We start from the raw sequence: 20218 nt of genomic DNA on the forward strand, positions 1-20218 counted from the left end.
AAAAATGGTTAAACTCATTTGTTAATCTTTTGTTCAAAGTTGAGTGTTATTTTGAGTGTAAAAATATATCTTATTCCTTTGGGAGACAAACGGCTAATGGATGAGAGGTCTGGTGTGTTTGTAAAGCCCTGATAGACAGGTAAACCAGAGCTGGGTTTTTAAACCGAGGCCAGATTTTTTGCCACTTCCTCTCAGACAATGTAAAAAAAGATGGCAGACGCTTTGCTATGGCCATGATTGATGTGCGTGTTTAGTTTCTTCCAGTCTGAGGGTAAACGGCACAGACCCCGGTAATGTTTAAAACACAGCGACTGGGGTTAAACACATCAGTGGCCCCATATACACACACATCTAGACATATTAATACATTGACACACAGTCAAGACCTATTAAAGTGATGGAGCCACATGTATTTTTTGTGGCCTGGTGTTTAGAGGTCTGGAGCTGGTGAATGCTTTAAAATAACACATGTTTTCATCTTGACTGCTCTTGTGCAGCTTACCTTCTGAAAGAGAGTTGCCTTTATTATATGACTAATATTATTATTTGTGTAGCATAGATTATTGAATTTGAAAAAAGACAAAAAATAGCTAAACATAAATGATTTAACTTAAAATCAGGCTAAAATGACAATAATTAAACCTGTAGAAATAAAAGCTATAAAGAAACAAGTCTCTTAAGCTCACTGAGGCTGCATTTATTGCATTTATTTGGTCTTAAATGGAGTAAAATAGTATTATTGCAAAAAAAATATTACATTTAGTGTTAATATTTATTTCATAGTTTTGTGTTGATGAAAATAAAATATGTATAATGCAACCTAGGCTCATTCTGAAAATGTCCTTCTATATACATTTCTGCAGATCGCAAATTATGTAGCCAGAAGTTTTGTCTTCTGCATTTTGTCTTTAGAGCAAAGGGGGCGGTATGACACCGTTTCTTTTCACGCTCACCAGCCGAACACTTCCTTCCATATGAACCGCTTTCTAGATGTTACCAGTTTGTCCTGTAGCTCACCATGTATGTTGGCGGACTTGAGACGCAGAGGAGTTGACCATGTCAACAGGCTTCGAGTCTGGCGAAGAACGGTTCCAAAAAGCGGGTAAGACAAAAACAAAAGCCAAGAAATAAAAAAACAATATATAACATATAAACAGTGTATATAATATAAAAATAAAAAGTTAATAATGGTAAAAATGTGGTAAAAATCAGGCAAGATCTTTTTTTCTGGATTGCTTTTTAAATCACTGTCAGTTTAGGGATTAGGAAAGTTGGTGGATGGGTCAATCTGTACTTTTGAAAACACTATTAGTTGGGTTTAGGGAAGGAGGAGGGTGGGTTAGTCGATCAATCAATCAATCAGTCAGTTTGTCAACAGCAGCCTCTGGTTTACACGAGAACAGCATGCGTGAATGGCATTTGCAAGGGAAATCTGAAATCCCAAAAAGCGTACACTGCGGCCTCTAGTGGATTCGCAAAAACGGCAAAAAAAATGTAGCTCCGGGGATGTATTTTGTGCTCTCCAGAAATGTATATAGCGGTACATTTTCAGAATAAGCCTAGTTGGTACTATTATCAATGCATCAATTAACTGATATGCTAAATATTTTTGCCAGGATATATTTTTTACACATTGAAACAAAAAGCTTTTATTTGATAAACTTTTATAGCATTATAAATCAACTTTTGCTGCTATTAATAAATTTTTTATACATTTACATTTTTTTTAATTTTAACTCTTGAGTAGTTTCACTGCTCACACCATGGTATAAGATTTAAACCACCCACACCTACTGCACACAGCATATTGTTCTCTAGCTTGATCTAAGTCTATGGGTTTTCATACACACACGTATAGCAAACAAACACACTGAACCACACACTCACTGTTAAACACACACTCTCTCTCTCAGTCTCTGAATAGAGGTTGTTTGTCTTATTGGCTTATGTAACCCGCCACAAACAACCTCCATCGTTTCTGGTTTCCCACAGCAGTAACACACAATAATACACACTAATGCTGATACACAGACAGGCTCTGCATTCCTCTTTTCCTCCCACTTCTCTCTCTTTATCTATTCTTCCATCTCTCTCCTTAGATTCTCCCACTACCACATCCATTACTCCCTCTCTCTTCCTTTTGTCCACCAATTACCTAGACAAACAAAGACCTGTGTGTTTCTTTGTTATTTTATTTTTGTCCTTTTCTCCCTCATTTGTGACATAGCTGAAGGAAATGCTAAATTTGAACCCGCTAAGTCAATTTTTGAGCACCACATTTTAATAAAGTGCAGTTTTCTGTGCCCTAATCAGTTGACAAACAAAAATAAATCCCAGATCCAGACGTTCTATGATCTATAGACTTTTCTAAAGATCTGTTTCAGCCCTTTCAAGCTTCTCTGTGTGTCTTGAACTGTTTTAATGAAGTAAATGGATAACATCTAATCCCTTTCCAGAGACTGAGAATCTTAACTCCTTGTGTACTTGAGGGAAAAATAAATAAAAACAAAGCATTAAAGCATCCTGAACTAATTTTGCTTGCTGCTGCTGGGGGAAAAAAAGAAAAGAAAATTGCTTTTCTCTGTATTGTCGGAATTCCTAATAAATATAAAGTGAGTTTTCCACATAGACGTGTTTGCTTCTAATGCTTTGAACATCAGTTTAATTTAAAATGTCATTCTGTTTGAAAATATACTTTAAAAGGTTGATGCAATACAATTATTGCTAAAATGTATTATGAAAAAGTACAGCTATTATGTCAAGGATGAGACAACCCATTTTTGTTTCTGCTTTAAACTGACATAGTTTACAAACATAAGCTGCGTCCCAAATGGCACACTATACACTATGCTCTTATGCACTTATACACTCAATACCATAGTATATGTATGTAGTGTCATCCCAAATGGAACACTAATGGGTTTTTTTACAAAGCGGAAATTAAAATCGTTTCCCATATTAATGAAATACAGTATATGACCAAACTACCAAATAATACCTGCCATGAGTATAACTGCATTCACCATCAGGAGGCGATATAATCACTCTCGTAGGAAAATTTTGCTTTCACAATCTAAATTAAATAATGTAATCCAACATGTGAGCCTGATAGCTCCACCCCTTCCTCTTTCGTGCCATAGATATTTACATTAGATGTCCCCAACTCTGTTGTTGTCTATTGGAAGGAATGCATCAATAGAGCCGCCATTTTAGTACAGGGTTGCTCTTCTTTGAAATTAATGAGGGACCAAGCTGCATTGGAGGACTGGCCATCTGGAACCAGAGGTATAGATACATATATCTATGATCAGGAGTGGTCAGTATGCAAATATTTTTTTAAATTCTGAAAATATTTTACATCCCTTTTCTATATCGATGGATAAGTGAACACACGGGCATTGCCGACAAAGAGCGAGTGTTTGTGTCAAGTGTGCCGCAAGCCTGCGTTTGAGTGAAGGTCTCTGCCGTTAGATCGCCCCCTGGGGGCTGGCTGCAGTACAAGTCATAAAGCCCGCCTCCTCCGTGTTAATGAAGGAGACTAAATAAAAAAGCCTAAATAAAAAAAATTATTACACTTGTAATAAAATGTCCCGAAAGATGGTTCTGGTCGATTAAGGCACTGGTTATTGTGCTGAAATAGGTGCAGATCTTCATTTTTGTAAACAGTTTGTTTTTAGCAGTAATTTAATGCTGGGCGTGTCATCGTGATTGACAGCTGTGATTGACAGTTTCTCAAAGCAGACCGTCTGAGCTTCGGCAGGAGACTGAAGTGTTATTATTCGATTTCTGTGTTATTTTACCATGACAAAATGAGTTCAGCAGTAAACTATAGTTTCTGACATACATGATCCTGGTGGAACACTGTTTATTCGCTAAGGTCAGGGCTTTTTTCGGGCTTTATTAGTTTGCTGATACACGCCTAACCACCCAGATAGCAAAATACACTCAGGTCAGTTCCGGCTAGATTCTCGCCTGCCGGAGACTTACCCCTCAGAGCTCAGACTGACTACCTCTGCTGGACCTACTCCGGATGCCTGGACGCACTGCCCGCGACGCCGCGATTAGGTTATGCGCTCACCCCCTCTCCTGCTTTAACATCTACTAAAAGATAGAGCGATTTGTTTGTGAATGAATCCATGTTATGAATGACTTGTTCACTTAGCCGACAATAATACAAGTTTGTAGCACCGCAGCGTTTCTATTTATCATATTTCATTTACATTGTCTGCTTATTTTATTCAACAAAATTAAAAGCCTAGAATTTAGTGCAAGTTGGTGCTACTTTGCGATCAGTGCAGTAAGAAACTGTATAGTATCATCGATATTTGTTTAGCACAAAGGATCATAACATACGAAATCGTAACAATGAAATATAACCTATGAAATGTAATGCTTTTGTGCTTTGTTTTCTTAATTTGCTTGTTACTACACCTGTACACAGCACAAAAGTCCAGCATCTTCACATTGGCTTTAGTCTTGACTAAAGGGCTGTTGAATGACATTTGTTCTTATTGACGCATGACCAGGGTCTATATGCAATATCTAGTGTATATATCTATGGTTGAGGGCATGAAGTGTCCAGCGCTCCACACTACATTTTAATGGTTGATTAAGTGCATCATCCGGGTAATTAAAGTACACTTATTATTTTTTGAGTTTTTAGTGTAAACACACTTTTTATACTACAAAGAATAGTGCATAAGTATACAATTTGGGACGCACCTATGGAAAAAAAGCATATTAAATACAACAAAATTACCACTTTAAGGTCTTAAATGCAATAAAATGCCAAATTATGGATAATATTTTTTTCATTGTCTTTCAGTATAACATATATTTTGTAAAAAATGAAAACTGAGCTGTAGTTGTTAAAATATCTAAAAGAATAAATGAGCATAATCAATTTTATTGTATTTTAAATAATTACAAACATCTTACTGACAAAAAAAAGGTAAGGCTTGGTCATTTGAAGGGTAGCGGCAAAGTATAAAGATATAAAATGATAATTACAATAGTGCTTTACCTCAAAAATCCTAAAAATCAGTCATCACATCAGTCTGTCATCAAAAAAATTAAAATTAAAGCTGTATAATACACTTAACATTCTTACATGAAATCTCAGTGATAAACATTCATTCATTCATTTTTCTTCGGTTTAGTCCCTTTATCTATCAGGGGTCACCACAGGGGAATGAACAACCAGCTTATCCAGCATATGTTTTACACAGGATGTCCTTCCAGCTGCAACCCAGTACTGGGAAACACCCATACAATGTCACATTCGCACACATACACTACAGCCCAATTTATTTTTATTTTACCCATTTCACCTATATCAGTCTTTGGACTTTGGGGGAAACCGAAGCAACCGGAGGAAACCCATGAGAACACGAGGAGAACACACAAACTCCACACAAAAATGGCAACTGATCCAGCTGGGACTCGAATCAGTGACCTTCTTGCTGTGAGGTGACAGTGCTAATTGCTAAGCCACCATGCCACCCACACTTAACATTCTTTTATGAAATCACAGAGAAACAACCATTATTAAATCGATTTCTGCTAGACAAAGTAGATTTAGAGCAATTTCATTTAGATATACCTCACAATAAAAAAGACTAATAAAACCTATATGTCATGCCAGCTCCAAAACGTGATTTTTTCTGTAATGGCAATCTACTGTAGGTTAGGTAATTGAGCAGAACGCTTACATGAAAAAAGAAATCTGTTTAAGATGTAGAAAACGTCCCGTTCAAAGCCTACTCTATTCCGGAGTGCATAAAAAGCCACTGGTATATATCAGCTCTTATGAGGCCATATCTGTCTTTTACATTGTTCCTCTGGCACAGACGCCCTTTTCCAAGCTTTTATCATTCCCTAGTGGTGCAGCACCCACACCGTGGCCGACTCCAGACAGAGTGTTAAACACTTCCAGGCTCATTGACGAACTGGCCCACCATCGCTGAGTGTGTGTGTGTGTGCGCGTGTACATGTGTATGTGTTTGCCAGGATGGCTCCATTAGACCATTTTGAGTCTATTGCACATATAAAGGCTTTCCACACAAGTTGATTTATTGCATCCTTTTGTATGTGGTGCTGTGAGATGATTGATAAAAGCAAGCGAATGAGAGTCGCAGATGTGTGAAGCATTGAGAAGAAAAGAAAGAGAGAAGTGAGTAGAAAGGAGGAGAGAGCCGTGTTGCAGGAAGCATTATAGTGCTACTTTGGTCGTCATAAATTCTAGCTGTCAGAGACAGTCGGCAGAAAAATGGGCCTGTTTTATTTACTGAAGTCAGCCGTGCACACAGTTTGTCATTGCTCTATGAGGTTCACAAAAGTCATAGTTTTGATAAGGAGAATTAATGAAAAGTCTTGTAGAACGCTCTGAGCCAATCAGGATAAAGCTGTAGGAATAATAAATTAGGTGGTTATGAGATCACAAAAGCTTGTAGTTGTGAAAAGTCTCTTCAGAAGTCTGGTTAAACTGTCACTTGGGTTTCTGTAGTGTGTATTTTTTATTTTAATTGTTCTAATATATTCAACAGATAAAATCGAGATTTCATTCAAAACAGTTTTTTTAAGATCTGCATGAGTGATTTCACAAATTTAGATTTTATTTCTGTCAACTTTGAACCAGAGTTTATGATTAACTCAAAGCAAGTTTTTATGCCAATGAAACACAAAACAAATCTCTTCTTAAGCCCCAAAGGTTTATTCAGATTAGATTGTGCACTTACCCTGGAAAAAAAACTAAACCAATAGGCTTAGGTTATGTCTGTTAAGCCTTAAAAACTGACAAAAAAAAAAATCGTAAATGTGTTGAATTGGTTTTTAACTACAGCGGTTTGAACTGTTGTTCTGCCGAATGACTAAAAAGTTATCAGTATGATTTTGAAAACTGTATATTTCTAACTATCCTTTTGCAATCTTATACCAAAAACGTAAATAAGGGCAGTTTTGATAGCCTAATGTGAGAGAGTGTGGCTATTATGTGATTGTATTGTATTGGAATACGGAGCAATTAATTGTTAAGATAAATCCAAAGTAAATTTCAATTACTTGAAAATGAGTGAATGATTTAAAATGATTTAATGACAATAATTCTCTACTACTGAATTAGTTACAAATAACTGTATAAAATGATAAAATATGAAGTTATAAAACATGATATTAATTTTGTGTTAAATAGACATCTAATAGACATTTATATGTAGACAGCTTGGCTAAAACAAGGCTAAATGTGGGCTGTCAGTGGAAATCTGAAAGACACCTAAAAATAGCCCAAAACTAGACTAGTCGTCAAGTAGACAGATTAGACAGACCTTAAATGTGTAGTCATTCATTTCTGTTTATTTGATGACTAGTTTTGGCCTGTTCTTAGACGTCTATTAGATTTTAACTGACAGACCAAATTTAGCCTTGTTTTAGCCAGGACGACAATGTTTAGATGTCTACTAGACATCTATTAGACATTTTTTAAAAACAAAAAAAGCTTACTGGGTGAGCTGAGAGAGAGACACTTGAACAGATAGTAGAGAAGATAAACTCCAGAGCAAGACAGGAGCAGAGCAGGAAGAGCCCAGAGCAAAGTTTACCACCTATTTTGTATCTTTCTTGACCATATGCAAAGCCCGAATACAGAGACATACAAACTGACCAATCAATATGTGACCACATCATAAAACCCCCAAAGTCCACACACTAGTCTCTGATCTTATCAGTATCTGCCTTTGTAATTTGTATGAACCTTCTTGCTGAAAAAGACATGCTTTGCCATATAAACAAATGCATATGGTAATTTGCATTCCTACAGTGTTCACCAAACCTTTTTTAATGGAAGCATAAATAATTAAGAAGGCAACAGCCGGTGGTCAGTTTGTGTGAAAATGGACCTTTCTTTCACACTTTGATCCAAATAAATCTTAGCATTGCTATCATAGAATATAACCATGTCATACAGCTCACAACATTGTTGTATAAGAAGTTAAAAGCTGCACACTGCATCAGTTAGTGTTCAAGGAGTTGTTGGCAAGCAAATAACAAGCCAGAAGCATTTTGATTGCAGCAATAAAGATTTAATCATAGACTCTTAAGTATTTGCTTACTTAAATTCAAACAGTCACATTTTTGGCAGCGTACATCTCCAAATCTTCAGATCATTGAGTAGAACTCCAGAAAAGTGAATAAATCATTTCTTTAAGCCCTTTATTTTGACTGAACCAAATTAAACTGATTCATTTTTGATTGAACAATTGTGTCAAAAAAAGTTAAACAAATCACTTCATTGTTCTTCATTTGACTTTAGATTGTGTCTTCATTGTAATGAAAGAAAAGTAATGAAACACTTGTACTTGTCTGCAGATGTGAATGAGTGTGAGCTTCTCGGTAATGTGTGTGGTGAAGCCACCTGTGAGAACCGTGAAGGCACCTTCCTGTGTTTGTGTCCTGATGACCTGCAAGAGTTTGACCCAATGCTTGGCAAATGCATCTCTACACCTCCAGGTAATGTCGCACTCGACTGTAAACCACCACAACACGATTGACCAGTTTGTGATCTAAAAGAAACCCAAATGCTTCAAGCAAGCCTGTTTCCTTTAACCCAAACCTACAAGGCTACCATTGTGCCACAGATTACCTTTTATCTGGACAGGTGACCCTTGTCGTCCTCCTACGGAATTTCATTGTGTACCTGAAACGATTCTGAAGCTCTTCACGTTTTAATCTCAGCCATGGAGATCCTCTAGTGCAACAGGACATTAACTTCCTATCATCAGAGTCCAGCTCTGAGTAGAACAGAGGGAGGCAAGGCGTGATGAATGGGGGTTGTAAACGATCTGGCAGGAGAGAAATGAGATTCAGTCTGAGGATTACAGAGGGACCAAAGCATCACGGGCCCAAAAGCACGTAAGAGCCAAAAAGAAGCTCCCACGCTAAGATAAAAAGACCAGCGAGATATACAAGGAAGCCTATCAGAATGACATATCGCAGACAATTATTATAGATTACACCCTGTTTATGTTAGATGTCTTAGCTACTATGTTTTTACATAAAATATTATGTAATTGTTCTGGACTTAGCTTCTATATTGCAAAAAGATTTTGAAGCTATTGCAGTTTGGGTTGAGTTAAGTGGTATGGTTTAAATGTTTAAGTAGTCTGGGTAGGTTTAAAAAAGGGTTAAGGGTTGACTTGTTTTATGGTGCAAATATGGCTTTAATGGTTGGTTAAGGTAAGCGAGAGGAGTGTTTTAATGGTTGGTTTAAAGGAGAGTTAGGTTAGTGACATCTTTAGTGGTACAAATATGGTTTTATGGGTAACTTAAGGTCAGGTTTAGTGGTTTGGTTATACATTTTAGTGTCAGTAAGAGACAGGTTTAGTTGTACAGGATGTGTATGTATTTAGTGTCGATTGAGGTTAGTAACAGGTTTAGTAGTACAATATCGGTATAGCTTTTAGTGTAGGTTATGGTTAGTGACATGTTAAGTACTGGTTTGTGTATAGTTTTTAGAGTATGCTAAGGGTAGGGTACAGGTTAATGGTATTGGTTTAACGTTGGTTTAATTTTTATCTTAGTTATACATGTATGTGTAAGTTAAAGGCTAACACTAATTTTACATCAGCACTACACCAGCATTCTACCACTACTGTCCTGTCTGCCAGACTTGCTGGAATATTGAAATTCTGTTTTCCTTTATCTATGTTAAGTGGCTTTGACATAATCTACATTGTAAAAAAGTGCTATAGAAAAAGGATGAATTGCATGAAATAGTGCATTTTTGTTGTTAAAATGTAATTTTAGAATGAAAACATTCCTCATACAGACTTATTTTTTTTGCATTTCATAAAATATCCATCCATGCTTTACAGCCTAAACATATTATACATGACCATTCATGCTCATTTGGAATGCACACATATTGCAGCTTCCATACTTGCCATCTTCTGCTTGTGTATTGTTCTTATGGGAGGAGATCGAAGAATCAAGGAACGATACACAAACGTCCAATCAGAGTTTTTAATTAAAGATAGCTGCACCTCAGTTTCAGAAGTTTGTGTTTCAGTCCATCTACACTGAAAGGAAACACCATCATTTCCAAACTAAAACCTGCTCTTTAGCTATTTCAAAATGCTCAATTTCTGTAGACCCAAGATGTAAGAGTAGTGTGTATGGCAGGTGTAAACCTGACTTATTGTGTGCGCTTTAATACAGAAAACTCATTTGTGTGAACAGCTCCTAAATGGTTGGTTAAAGTTAGAAAGAGATTTAATGGTATGGGCAGGTTTTAGGGTTGGTTAGGTGATCAAGTTAGTTGAACAAGTTGAGTTTAAGCAAGGATTGGTAAAAGTTAAGGACAAGTTTAGTAGAATTTGCTAAGTAAAAGTGAAATACTATGAAAGCAAGTCTAGTATGTGTTTTATTCATCTGTTAAACAAGTGGAACAGAGGAGAACAGGTTTGAAAACAGGGTCAAATTTAAGGACTGGGATTTGCCATCGAGTGCTACATTTAAAAAGACATGGTAAAACTGCCAAAAATAAATTTAAGCACAATGCAGTTTGGAATATATATTGTGTGAGTGGCTACATACCAGCTGTGCTTGGAAGATCAAGTAACAGGAAGCGTCTCCTTAGATCTTAGCCAGCTGTTTTGGTTAAGGACTTTTGTTCAAATCCACCCTCCTAATCCTTCTTCCCCATAAAACCACAATGTCTCCTGAGTTCAAATATTATTTTTTTGTTATTTTTACTAGAAGTGCCCTGGTATCTCTTACCACAGGTGTAAATCTTGCTTTTTACATGTAAGGACGACAGTAGGACACTGTAAAGCTAGAATTGCAATAGTTTGGAATATGAATTATCTGGAAATCATAAAAAAGGAGCACTCTGTGTCTGAAAATCCAAGGCTGAACTGTAAAACTGCTCTCTGGTGACGTGCACAGTTTCTACTGTGTTCTTGACCTTGGTTCTTTGGGTATTCTTCATTTCATCATTGCAGTGAAATATATATTTATTTTCTTTCTAAATTGTTTATGTTAATTCTGTCTTATGTTTTTAGATTGTTTTGTCACACAAAACATAATTGAAAATGTATGTATGAATATTTTAAATTGAAAAAAAAAAAAAAATTGTGTCGCTCGATTTGTTGTCTTGTTTCCCGTAGTCACAACAGTTGAGAGGAAAGAGTGTTACTTCAACCTGAATGATGAAAACCTTTGTGATAAGGTTCTGGCCAGCAGCATGACTAAAGAGGAGTGCTGCTGTACACTGGGAGCAGGATGGGGAGACAACTGTGAGGTCCATCCCTGCCCCATACCGGGAACAGGTACTGAGCTACACAAATCACAACATGACAGTCTAATGAAGTAGAGCACAGACAACTGTAGGAACACTTGTGTAGATAAGACGCTCTCTGAGTTGAACCTGAGGTCAACAAACCATTATTTTGACATGATTCTTTTCAGCGAATAAGTTAGTATTAGTTATAAATTATATGTATAAGTTGATAGTAGAACATACTTTTTAGTTTTTACCTCTTAAATACCTTTTGAAATAATGTAATAAGGAGAACTTGAAAAAGACCAAATTAAAGTAAATAAACTCAAAGTAGGAACTGTAAGAACACTTATGCACCTATATTTATTCACATTGTTCACTTGGTTAGTAATTATGAACAAATGAAATGAAAAATATTTTGAGTTGATTCCTTGGAGTAAATCAGTTGATCTGATTCTAATTGGATGAACTATTTCTTTTAATGTGGAAAGACAGCATAATTTTAATTAGCATATTGTAAAAGAATATTTCAAACGCAAAAACACTTTTGCACAGATATTTAGAAATCATGGATCATTAAACTTGAATATAGTGAAAAATCCTTACCCTATTATAATTATTTGAATTTTATCCACTGAGCTGGTTCATTTGATGTAGATTATTATGTTAACTTGAATTGATAAGCCAGAAAGAAAGAAATTAACATTTTATTTAGGAAATTAAAAGTATGGAAAAGTAATAAAAGACACAGAGATATTTTAAAGACTTACTCTAATATACAAATGTCACAAAATCATAAGCCAACATTTTTCACCTTTATACCCAAGAGAGCATGATGTGCATGCGTGTCGTGCATTATGCATCTGTCTCTGGTTATTGCTTAAACTTAGACAGAAGTTGAAGTCAGAATTGTTAGCCCCCCTTTGAATGTTTTTTTTCTTTTTAAATATTTCCCAAATGATGTTTAACAGAGCAAAAAATTTTTCACAGTATCTCTGAACATATTTCTTTTTCTGAAGAAAGACTTCTTTGTTTTATTTCGGCTAGAATAAAAGCAGTTTTTATTTTTTAAAAATCCTTTTCATGTCAAAATTATTAGCCCCTTTAAGCTATATTTTTTTCGATAGTCGACAGAACAAACCATCATCATACAAAATCTTGCCTTGTTACCCTGACTTACCTAGTTCACCTAATTAACCTAGTTAAGCCTTTAAATGTCACTTTTAAGAAATGTCTTAAAAAATATCTAGTCAAATATTATTTACTGTCATCATGGCAAAGATCAAATAAATCAGTTATTAGAAATGAGCTATTCAAACTATTATGTTTAGAAATGTGTTGAATAAGCTTTCTCACATTTAATAAAAGTCTATCTTGCCCTTACAAATAGTAGTCAACATAATAAAAAAATTATTAAAAAAACATTTTCTGCATTAACTACTGACACTTTTCTTTACAGATCAGTTCTCACAGATGTGTCCAGCAGGCCGGGGTTACCTGATTTCTGGAGATCCTATGAGTACTACCTCCAGCTTAGCAGAAAACACCAAAGGTATTATTAGTGTTTATGTCATTTAAAAGGATTTAAATGTCAAAGGTACACAAATATGGTTAAGAGTATAGGTTCAGTAAATGATGCTATCTGTTTTGGAGAACTCTCTCTTAAGGCTTTAACTTTGATTGTTGATGTGCTTTATACTTTTACCCTATTTACTCCATATTTTGTCTGGGCAAAAATGCCCTGTTGATACCAAAAGTGACAGTAGAACTATTCAGCTGATAGAAATGTGCCAATAATTCAAATTTCTTTGAAAAAGCAGGTCTGAATACACAACCCGTTGGATGGTAGAACGAGAATGAGCTTTAGCAGACGAAGAAAACCATCAATGTCTCTCCTGTCAGCTGAATTAGACATCTGAATATTGGATTGCATTTTCTGATGAGTCTCACATTTTTTGCTGGAACATTTGGATGGTAGCATCTGTATAATAATGTGCGGATATTTTAATGGCACACCTTGGGCCTTGTTTGAATTGTGTGATGGCTACTTCTAAGACAGGATAACATGCTATTTCAATCTTTTACAACTGCATGGTAATGCCATGTAAATATTGACAGAAATCTCAGAAGAATATTTTCACCACTTTAAAGGAATAGTTTACCCTATTTACTTGTCCTCAAGTTGTTCCAAACATTTGTGAGTTTCTTTCTTCTGGCGAACACAAAAGAATATTTTAAAGAAAGCTGGAAACCTGTTACCATTGCCTTCCATAGTAAAAAAATAAATAAATAAATGGAAAATAATACTATGAAAACTCTATTTTTCATCCAAATATTTTCAGTTTTTGAGCAAACTATTCTTTTAAGATTTCTAATGACAAAAGCGGGTCAATCCAGGTACCGTACAAGAAAGGTATACCTAACAAAGTGGCCGATGAATGTATTTTTGACTTTGTAATGTGTGTAGGCAGCAGCAGACATCACTTAGCATCTGACCTACATATGCTGAAACACACACACTCAGCAGGCTGGTTCCCAGTGTGGGGAAACCTCAGTCTCAGGGCTCGTCTAATGCACTGATTTAATTTATGAATGCAGCGAGAGTGTGGTTTCTCTTTGGCTAGTGGCAGTGCGAGTGAATGCAATGTGGTTTGTGTGTGTGTGTCAGTCTACCTTTGAATGGAATGCTTATATATGGAAAGGACATTTCCTCCCAATCATTCTTCAGTCAAATTAAATTTCTACATGTAGCAGATCCCAAAATAAGAACACTAACAAGAGCATGGAGAGACTGTATGTGTGGTGATCTGTAACTGTGATCCAGGGTTTCTAGTTCTTAACTAGTGTATGTGCGTGCGTGCGTGCGTGCGTGCGTGTGTGTTTATTTGTTTACAATTAAATAATGAAAAAGTGTTGATGTGTGTGTTAAGCAGATGCAGATGAATGCCAGCTCTTTGGAAGTGAGATCTGTAAAGATGGCTTTTGTCTCAACACCGCTGGCTGGTACGAGTGTTACTGCAAATCTGGACTCTACTACGATGAGAGCAAACTACAGTGTCTCGGTAAGAAACAAAAATCGCAGTCTAAACTAAAATGTTCATTAAGATTTTATGACTTTTAATTCCTGCTGAGTGCTTCCCAGTGTTGGGTTGCAGCTGAAAGGGCATCTACTGTGTAAAACGTATGCTGGATAAGTTAGCGGTTCATTCCACTGAGGCGACCCCTGATGAATAAAGGTACTAAGCCGAAAGAAAATGAATTCCTGTTTAGAAGAACATACTGTAAGTTGTGGTTTTTGCAATAGAAAATCCTTGATCTAATAATTCATATAAAAAAAACATTAACAAAAGTCACATTTGATGGTATTTTAAATCATATAAAATGAGTTTTTGCATATTTAAATGATGAAAAATCTGATTAGAGTTAAATTAGCTGAAATGATCTGTTATGCCTGTCTAAACAAGGTGCCCAAACAATGTTAAACTGCCATAAATGTAATTACTGAATATTACATATAATATCACAGTGTTGCTCATTGTGATGCACAAACTAAATCACTGCTCTGTTCTCAAGGATGCACAAATTAAATCAGTCTGATGCAAGCTGATGCAAAAATACAAAACTATGTTTTAAGTGTTTAATTTTATTCCACATATTCTTAGAAAGGCTAGCACGTAATCACAGAAGGGTTTGTTATTTATAACATCCTGCTTTAGCCGCTTATTGCTTGTAATGTTTAGCCTTGAACTGTCATTGTGTTCTTTTGTTGGTTTAGAATGACAGGCTTAGTTTGTAAGTGTGTGTGTGCGTGTTTGTAAGTGTTGGCCTAGTTTGGCTCACTGTAACGCCAACACATTTAAATTGGATTTAAATGTAAGTTTTAAAGCCGCTGCAGCTGACGGCGTGTGGCTTGCGGCCACATTATGCATGCAGCCCTATGGCAGGTTCTGTGTATGTTTGAGCTGAGGTCAAAGGGCTACATCTTCCGACCGGTCAGGGCGGCACAGGCGATATGATCCAGGCCACAGCTCCATGGTGCACCGCAGGCTGTCTGCCTGCCTAAACACACATACACACACTCACTCACAGAGACCACAGACCCACGGCTATGGAGACTTGCCCAGCCACACTGCCTTAAAGCTGACACACCCCTGACTGCCTCACACACACACATTCAGTGCAGCCACAGTCATTTGACTTCCTACACCCACTTACATATATTTGAACACATTTGAACTGTAAACCATGCACAAAGAGAGGGAGAGAAAGGGAAAGAAAGAGGTTTGATTTGAAAGCAATACATAGGCTTCCATTGTTTTTAAATCAGGTTAATGATATTGCCTATGGCCTACCACAACCCCAACAAATGCCAATCATTAGAAACCAATAGAAAAAAAAATATTTTGGCTGAATCACAAGCCTTTTTAAATAGTAAAAAACCTGTGAAATGTCCTTACTAGTGGGTCATTTTAATTCCACTTTCAAAATCACTTTAATTTTACTTTCGCTTTACAAGTGAGAACCTTTGAGCCTTCACAAGTATAACACAAACATGCACTGAAAAAAGTTTTGCATGCACAACTGTTGCAAACTATTTATTTGTGTTAAATATAAACAAACAAATTAAGTTTAATAATGTTCAACTTAATTTTTTTTTCTCAAATTCAACACAAATAAATTGTTTACAACCACTTAACGCAAACATTTTTTAGTAAATCCAAGGAATCATCTTTGAATATTTTTTTTCAGTGTGCTAAATTTTCTGAAGTTTAAAACAAAATATTTATTAACTTTCTTAGTCTCTTTATTAATCCAGGGTCACCACAGTGGAATGAACTGCCAACTTAAACAGCACATGTTTTACAAAGCGGATGCCCTTCCAGTTATAACGCACTACTGACACACATACACTAATTTAGTTTATTCAATTAACGTCATTAACACTCATGCACTCACATTAACACATACACTACGAACAATTTTAGCTTACCCAATTCACCTATACCGCATGTCTTTGGCGTCTGGGGGAAACCAGAGCACCTAGAGGAAACCCACGCAAACAAGGGCAGAACATGCAAACTCCATACATAAATGCCAACTTAACCAGCCGAGGCTCAATCAAGCAACCTTCTTGCTGTGAGGCGATTGTGCAACCCACTTTAATTACTTGCTGAAACATCATGTAACTAAAATACTGCTCCCTATAAAACATAATAAAGTTATAATACCTGGAGTAAATATTGAAATATTTGTACATTATGCATAATTACAAGCTACCTAACCTTAAACCAAGCCTTTCCCTTTCGACAGTAAAACTGTACTTATAACATGTTTGCAATCATTTTAGTTTGTACTTAATTCTATAGTTACTCTGCAGAAAGGACTTTAGTATTTATTTAATGAATGCATTGTCTTTATGGCAAATTGCTTTATGTTGGTGAATGTTTTTGCATCTACTGTATTCTATGTATACTCAGACCAGCCTGACTTAGCTTTCCATCAATGATCTAGCTTATTGATTTTTCTTCTGTTTCTCTTTGTCTCTGATCTCTACAGACACTGATGAATGCCAAGATGAGGCAAAATGTAGAGATGGTGAATGCATGAACACATATGGCTCATATCAGTGTTTCTGCACCCCTCCTATGGTTCTGGCAATGGACAACACACACTGCATATTACCCGACGTAGCAGGTAAAGTCTTACGTCAAATATTATGCAGATGATAATCCTGCATGTAAATTCTACTCCTTAAAGACTGTTTCTAAATCACAATCCTGGAGACCTCCAACACCTCACATTTTGGATGTTCCCCATATCTATCATCTTATCGGGCTAATTAGCTTATTAGGAAAGTCTCCATGACCTGAATTGAGTGTGTCAGATTAGTGAGACACCTAAAATCTGTATTTGTTGGGGTTCCTTGAGGAGCTCTTAATCCTTTAAAATCTAAACTCTCTCAAACCTATAGTGTGTCCTCTAAAACTCTCAATTGTACAAAGTGAAATTCCTAACAATGTCATACTGCCATCTAGAGGATGCTTAGAACAAGCTATTTCTTTCAGACTGTACTATTTTTCTACAGCCACATACTCTTTATCAAAAGTCTTTAAATGTTAAATATTTGCTTTTATTTTCTATTGCATAGCTTATTTTCATCAGAATTTAGATTCTTGTTGTTGTTGTTATTATTATTATTATTATTATTACTTTTGTTATTATTGCTATTTTTTAAGGTCACGACTGGTTGTGTAAGCATTTTACTGCATATCATATCGTGTTTGACTGTGTATGTGACAAATAGAATTTGAATTTATAACTGAATATAATATGAGGAATACATTAGAAGCTTTGGTTCATTAATACTACAGTTACAGTACTATCATTAGTTGACAGCAAGGTCAAAATTATGTGAAACTAATTTTAAAATATGTGGAAGAAATTTCCATTTTTGTTGTTTTGCCCATATTTTGAATTATATGAAGCATTGTGTTGTTGTTGTTGCTGTTGTTGTTGTTGTTGTTGTTGTTGTTGTTGTTGTTGTTGTTGTTTGTCTTTTTGGGATGGAGGAAATCCATGTTTTTACAGATTTTTTTTCCAACCATCTTACATAACAAGCATTTTTTCAGTATGAAGTAGCTGACGTTTGCTTAACAGAGATCATATCAAGCATGTTTGTGTTTTACAGGGCAAAGTGAAGCTGACTTATACTCAGGGGTTTGCTGGGAGAGAGTAACTGAAAACTTCTCCTGCGCAAATCCTATCACCAACATACACACCTCATTCACAGAGTGCTGCTGTTTGTATGGAGAGGCCTGGGGCAACGATTGTGCTCTCTGCCCTGGGAAAAATACAGGTATAAATATTACACTGGAGCTGCATATATGCACATCTTTAGCAAAGTTAACCTGTTTGGTATTTTGAAAAATATTTAGGTAGATTTTTTATTTCCTTCGATCTGAAAGTATGCGATATTTATCATCTATGGCAGTGGTCTCAAACTCAATTCCTGGAGGGCCGCAGCTCTGAGCAGTTTAGATCCAAACAGCTCCAACTCACACCTGCTTAATAGTCTCTAGTAGTCTTCAACACCTTGATTAGTTGGATCAGCTATGCTTGATTAGGCTTGGAACAAAACTGTTCATAGCTGCGGCCCTGCAGGAATCTAATTTGAGATCTATGATGGTAATCTATGATAATATGTAGGCTCACAGGGAATCTGCATGTGCAGAAATGTACATATTTCCGCAGATTTTAACCCCATTATTGAATCTATTTATTTACTTGTATAAATGTGTTTAAATTTATATTTATTTAGTTTTAGATTACTTACAGGACATAATTTGCACAGTACATAACAGTGTTGCCAGTTATTTACTGTAACTGAACCGATACAGTGAGTAGCTGGCAACAGTGTTGCCAGTTAATTACTGTAAGAGCAGCAGTGGTGACTAACTGGAAACTGTGTACAGTTAATTACTGTATTGTAGCGTTACAAATCACAGCATTATACTGCATACACATTAATAGTATGTCATATATAGTTATTGTAGTGTTACTAAAATGAATCAGTATTCTTAGCTGTTATTTAAAAATAGAAGGCATAAATTTTTTTCAGACAAATTTATTTTATTGTTTTGGCACCAAACAAATAAATAACAGAAAATGTATAACAAAATTAAGAAATCAGCAGATATAAATATTGTCTTGCATATTACAGGTCTGCACAGTATAGCTGCGGTCACACTAGCGTTTGAGCATGCAAGATTCTGTCATACTGCACTGCGAAGTGTAATTAAACAAAGCAAGAAGTTGAATTAAACAAAATGATTAGAGATTGAAAAAGCAAGCCAGAGAGGCCATGTTTTGATCTTTGATTGGTCTCAAGCAATCACATGATGTGATTTCGCGTTCAGCGTTCTCCAAGCTTGAACTTTCCAATGCTGCGAATTATGAAATTTGTTGCATGAGCTACCATTCCAGGTCTGCACCATTCATATGCGTATGAATAGAAGTCTATAGGAAGAAAAGTGCAGTGTGCCCGGGACTTTAAGCTGTAACTCTAATTAAACACACCTGATCAAACTAAGTAAGGCTTGTTAGAAATCTACAGGTAATGTTGAAGCAGGGTGGGTACGTGGAACTTGGAGTTTGACCCCCATGGTATATAGCAGGGGTGCTCAATCCTGTTCCTGGAGATCTACCTTCCTGCAGATTTCAGTTGCTACCCATATCAAACACACCTGCCTGTAATTATCACGTGGTGTTCAGGTCCTAATTAATTGGTTTAGGTGTGTTTGATATGGATAGCAACTGAAATCTGCAGGAAGGTAGATCTCCAGGAACAGGATTGAGCACCCCTGGTATATAGCATACTTTTAAAGCAACTGCTAACATTTATCACAATCACATATCCAATAAACACACACACACAAAGTGCTGCAGTGAAATGTGTTACTCTCTCCTCAATGCTGACCATGCAAAAAAAAAAAAAACTGAACAGCAAAAAACACAAAATAATTATTTTAAAGTTTTAAATAATTAAAAACTGTGTCAAATCTCAATAAAAAAGTTTAAAATAATTATAGAAAACAAAAATGAAGTTTGCAACACCGAAAAACCAAAGGATCCAATCTTTTATTGTTATAGTTATCGCATGACAACAAACTTTTTTATTGTTTCAAATATAAATTCATAGGTGGAAACACTGCTTTGATAAATACTTAGCAACAAACTCACAACCTGGGACCGGACAGGGCAGCTTTTGCGTGTGGATGGCTATGTGTATCATGTTTTTGTGATTTCCTGTGATGATGTGCACATGTTACCTTACTGAGATGATGGAATTTAATTTTGGCTTAGTTGCCAGAAAGATACATACAACTGTTAGCATCTGTACATTATGGCAGTGTGCAATATCCAATAAATACATATACTTAAACAAAA

General features: G+C 36.0%; 1 protein-coding gene across 7 annotated transcripts in view; it reads left to right on the plus strand.

Annotated features, from left to right (window-relative positions):
- ltbp1 (latent transforming growth factor beta binding protein 1) overlaps nucleotides 1-20218 on the plus strand; it is a 161940-nt gene that overhangs the window by 135821 nt on the left and 5901 nt on the right. For 4 of the 7 annotated variants that reach the window (XM_017351812.4, XM_073928505.1, XM_073928507.1 and 1 more), the window contains 6 exons: nucleotides 8362-8502; nucleotides 11160-11321; nucleotides 12732-12824; nucleotides 14206-14334; nucleotides 16829-16966; nucleotides 17961-18128. In XM_017351812.4, the coding sequence (XP_017207301.2) occupies nucleotides 8362-8502; nucleotides 11160-11321; nucleotides 12732-12824; nucleotides 14206-14334; nucleotides 16829-16966; nucleotides 17961-18128 (831 nt within the window). Of the gene's footprint in view, nucleotides 1-8361; nucleotides 8503-11159; nucleotides 11322-12731; nucleotides 12825-14202; nucleotides 14335-16828; nucleotides 16967-17960; nucleotides 18129-20218 lie in introns of all 7 variants that reach the window. The other 3 variants (XM_017351811.4, XM_017351813.4, XM_073928506.1) reach the window with 1 other exon arrangement.

This window comes from Danio rerio, chromosome 17, assembly GCF_049306965.1.
Source record: "Danio rerio strain Tuebingen ecotype United States chromosome 17, GRCz12tu, whole genome shotgun sequence".
Taxonomy (NCBI): domain Eukaryota; kingdom Metazoa; phylum Chordata; class Actinopteri; order Cypriniformes; family Danionidae; genus Danio; species Danio rerio.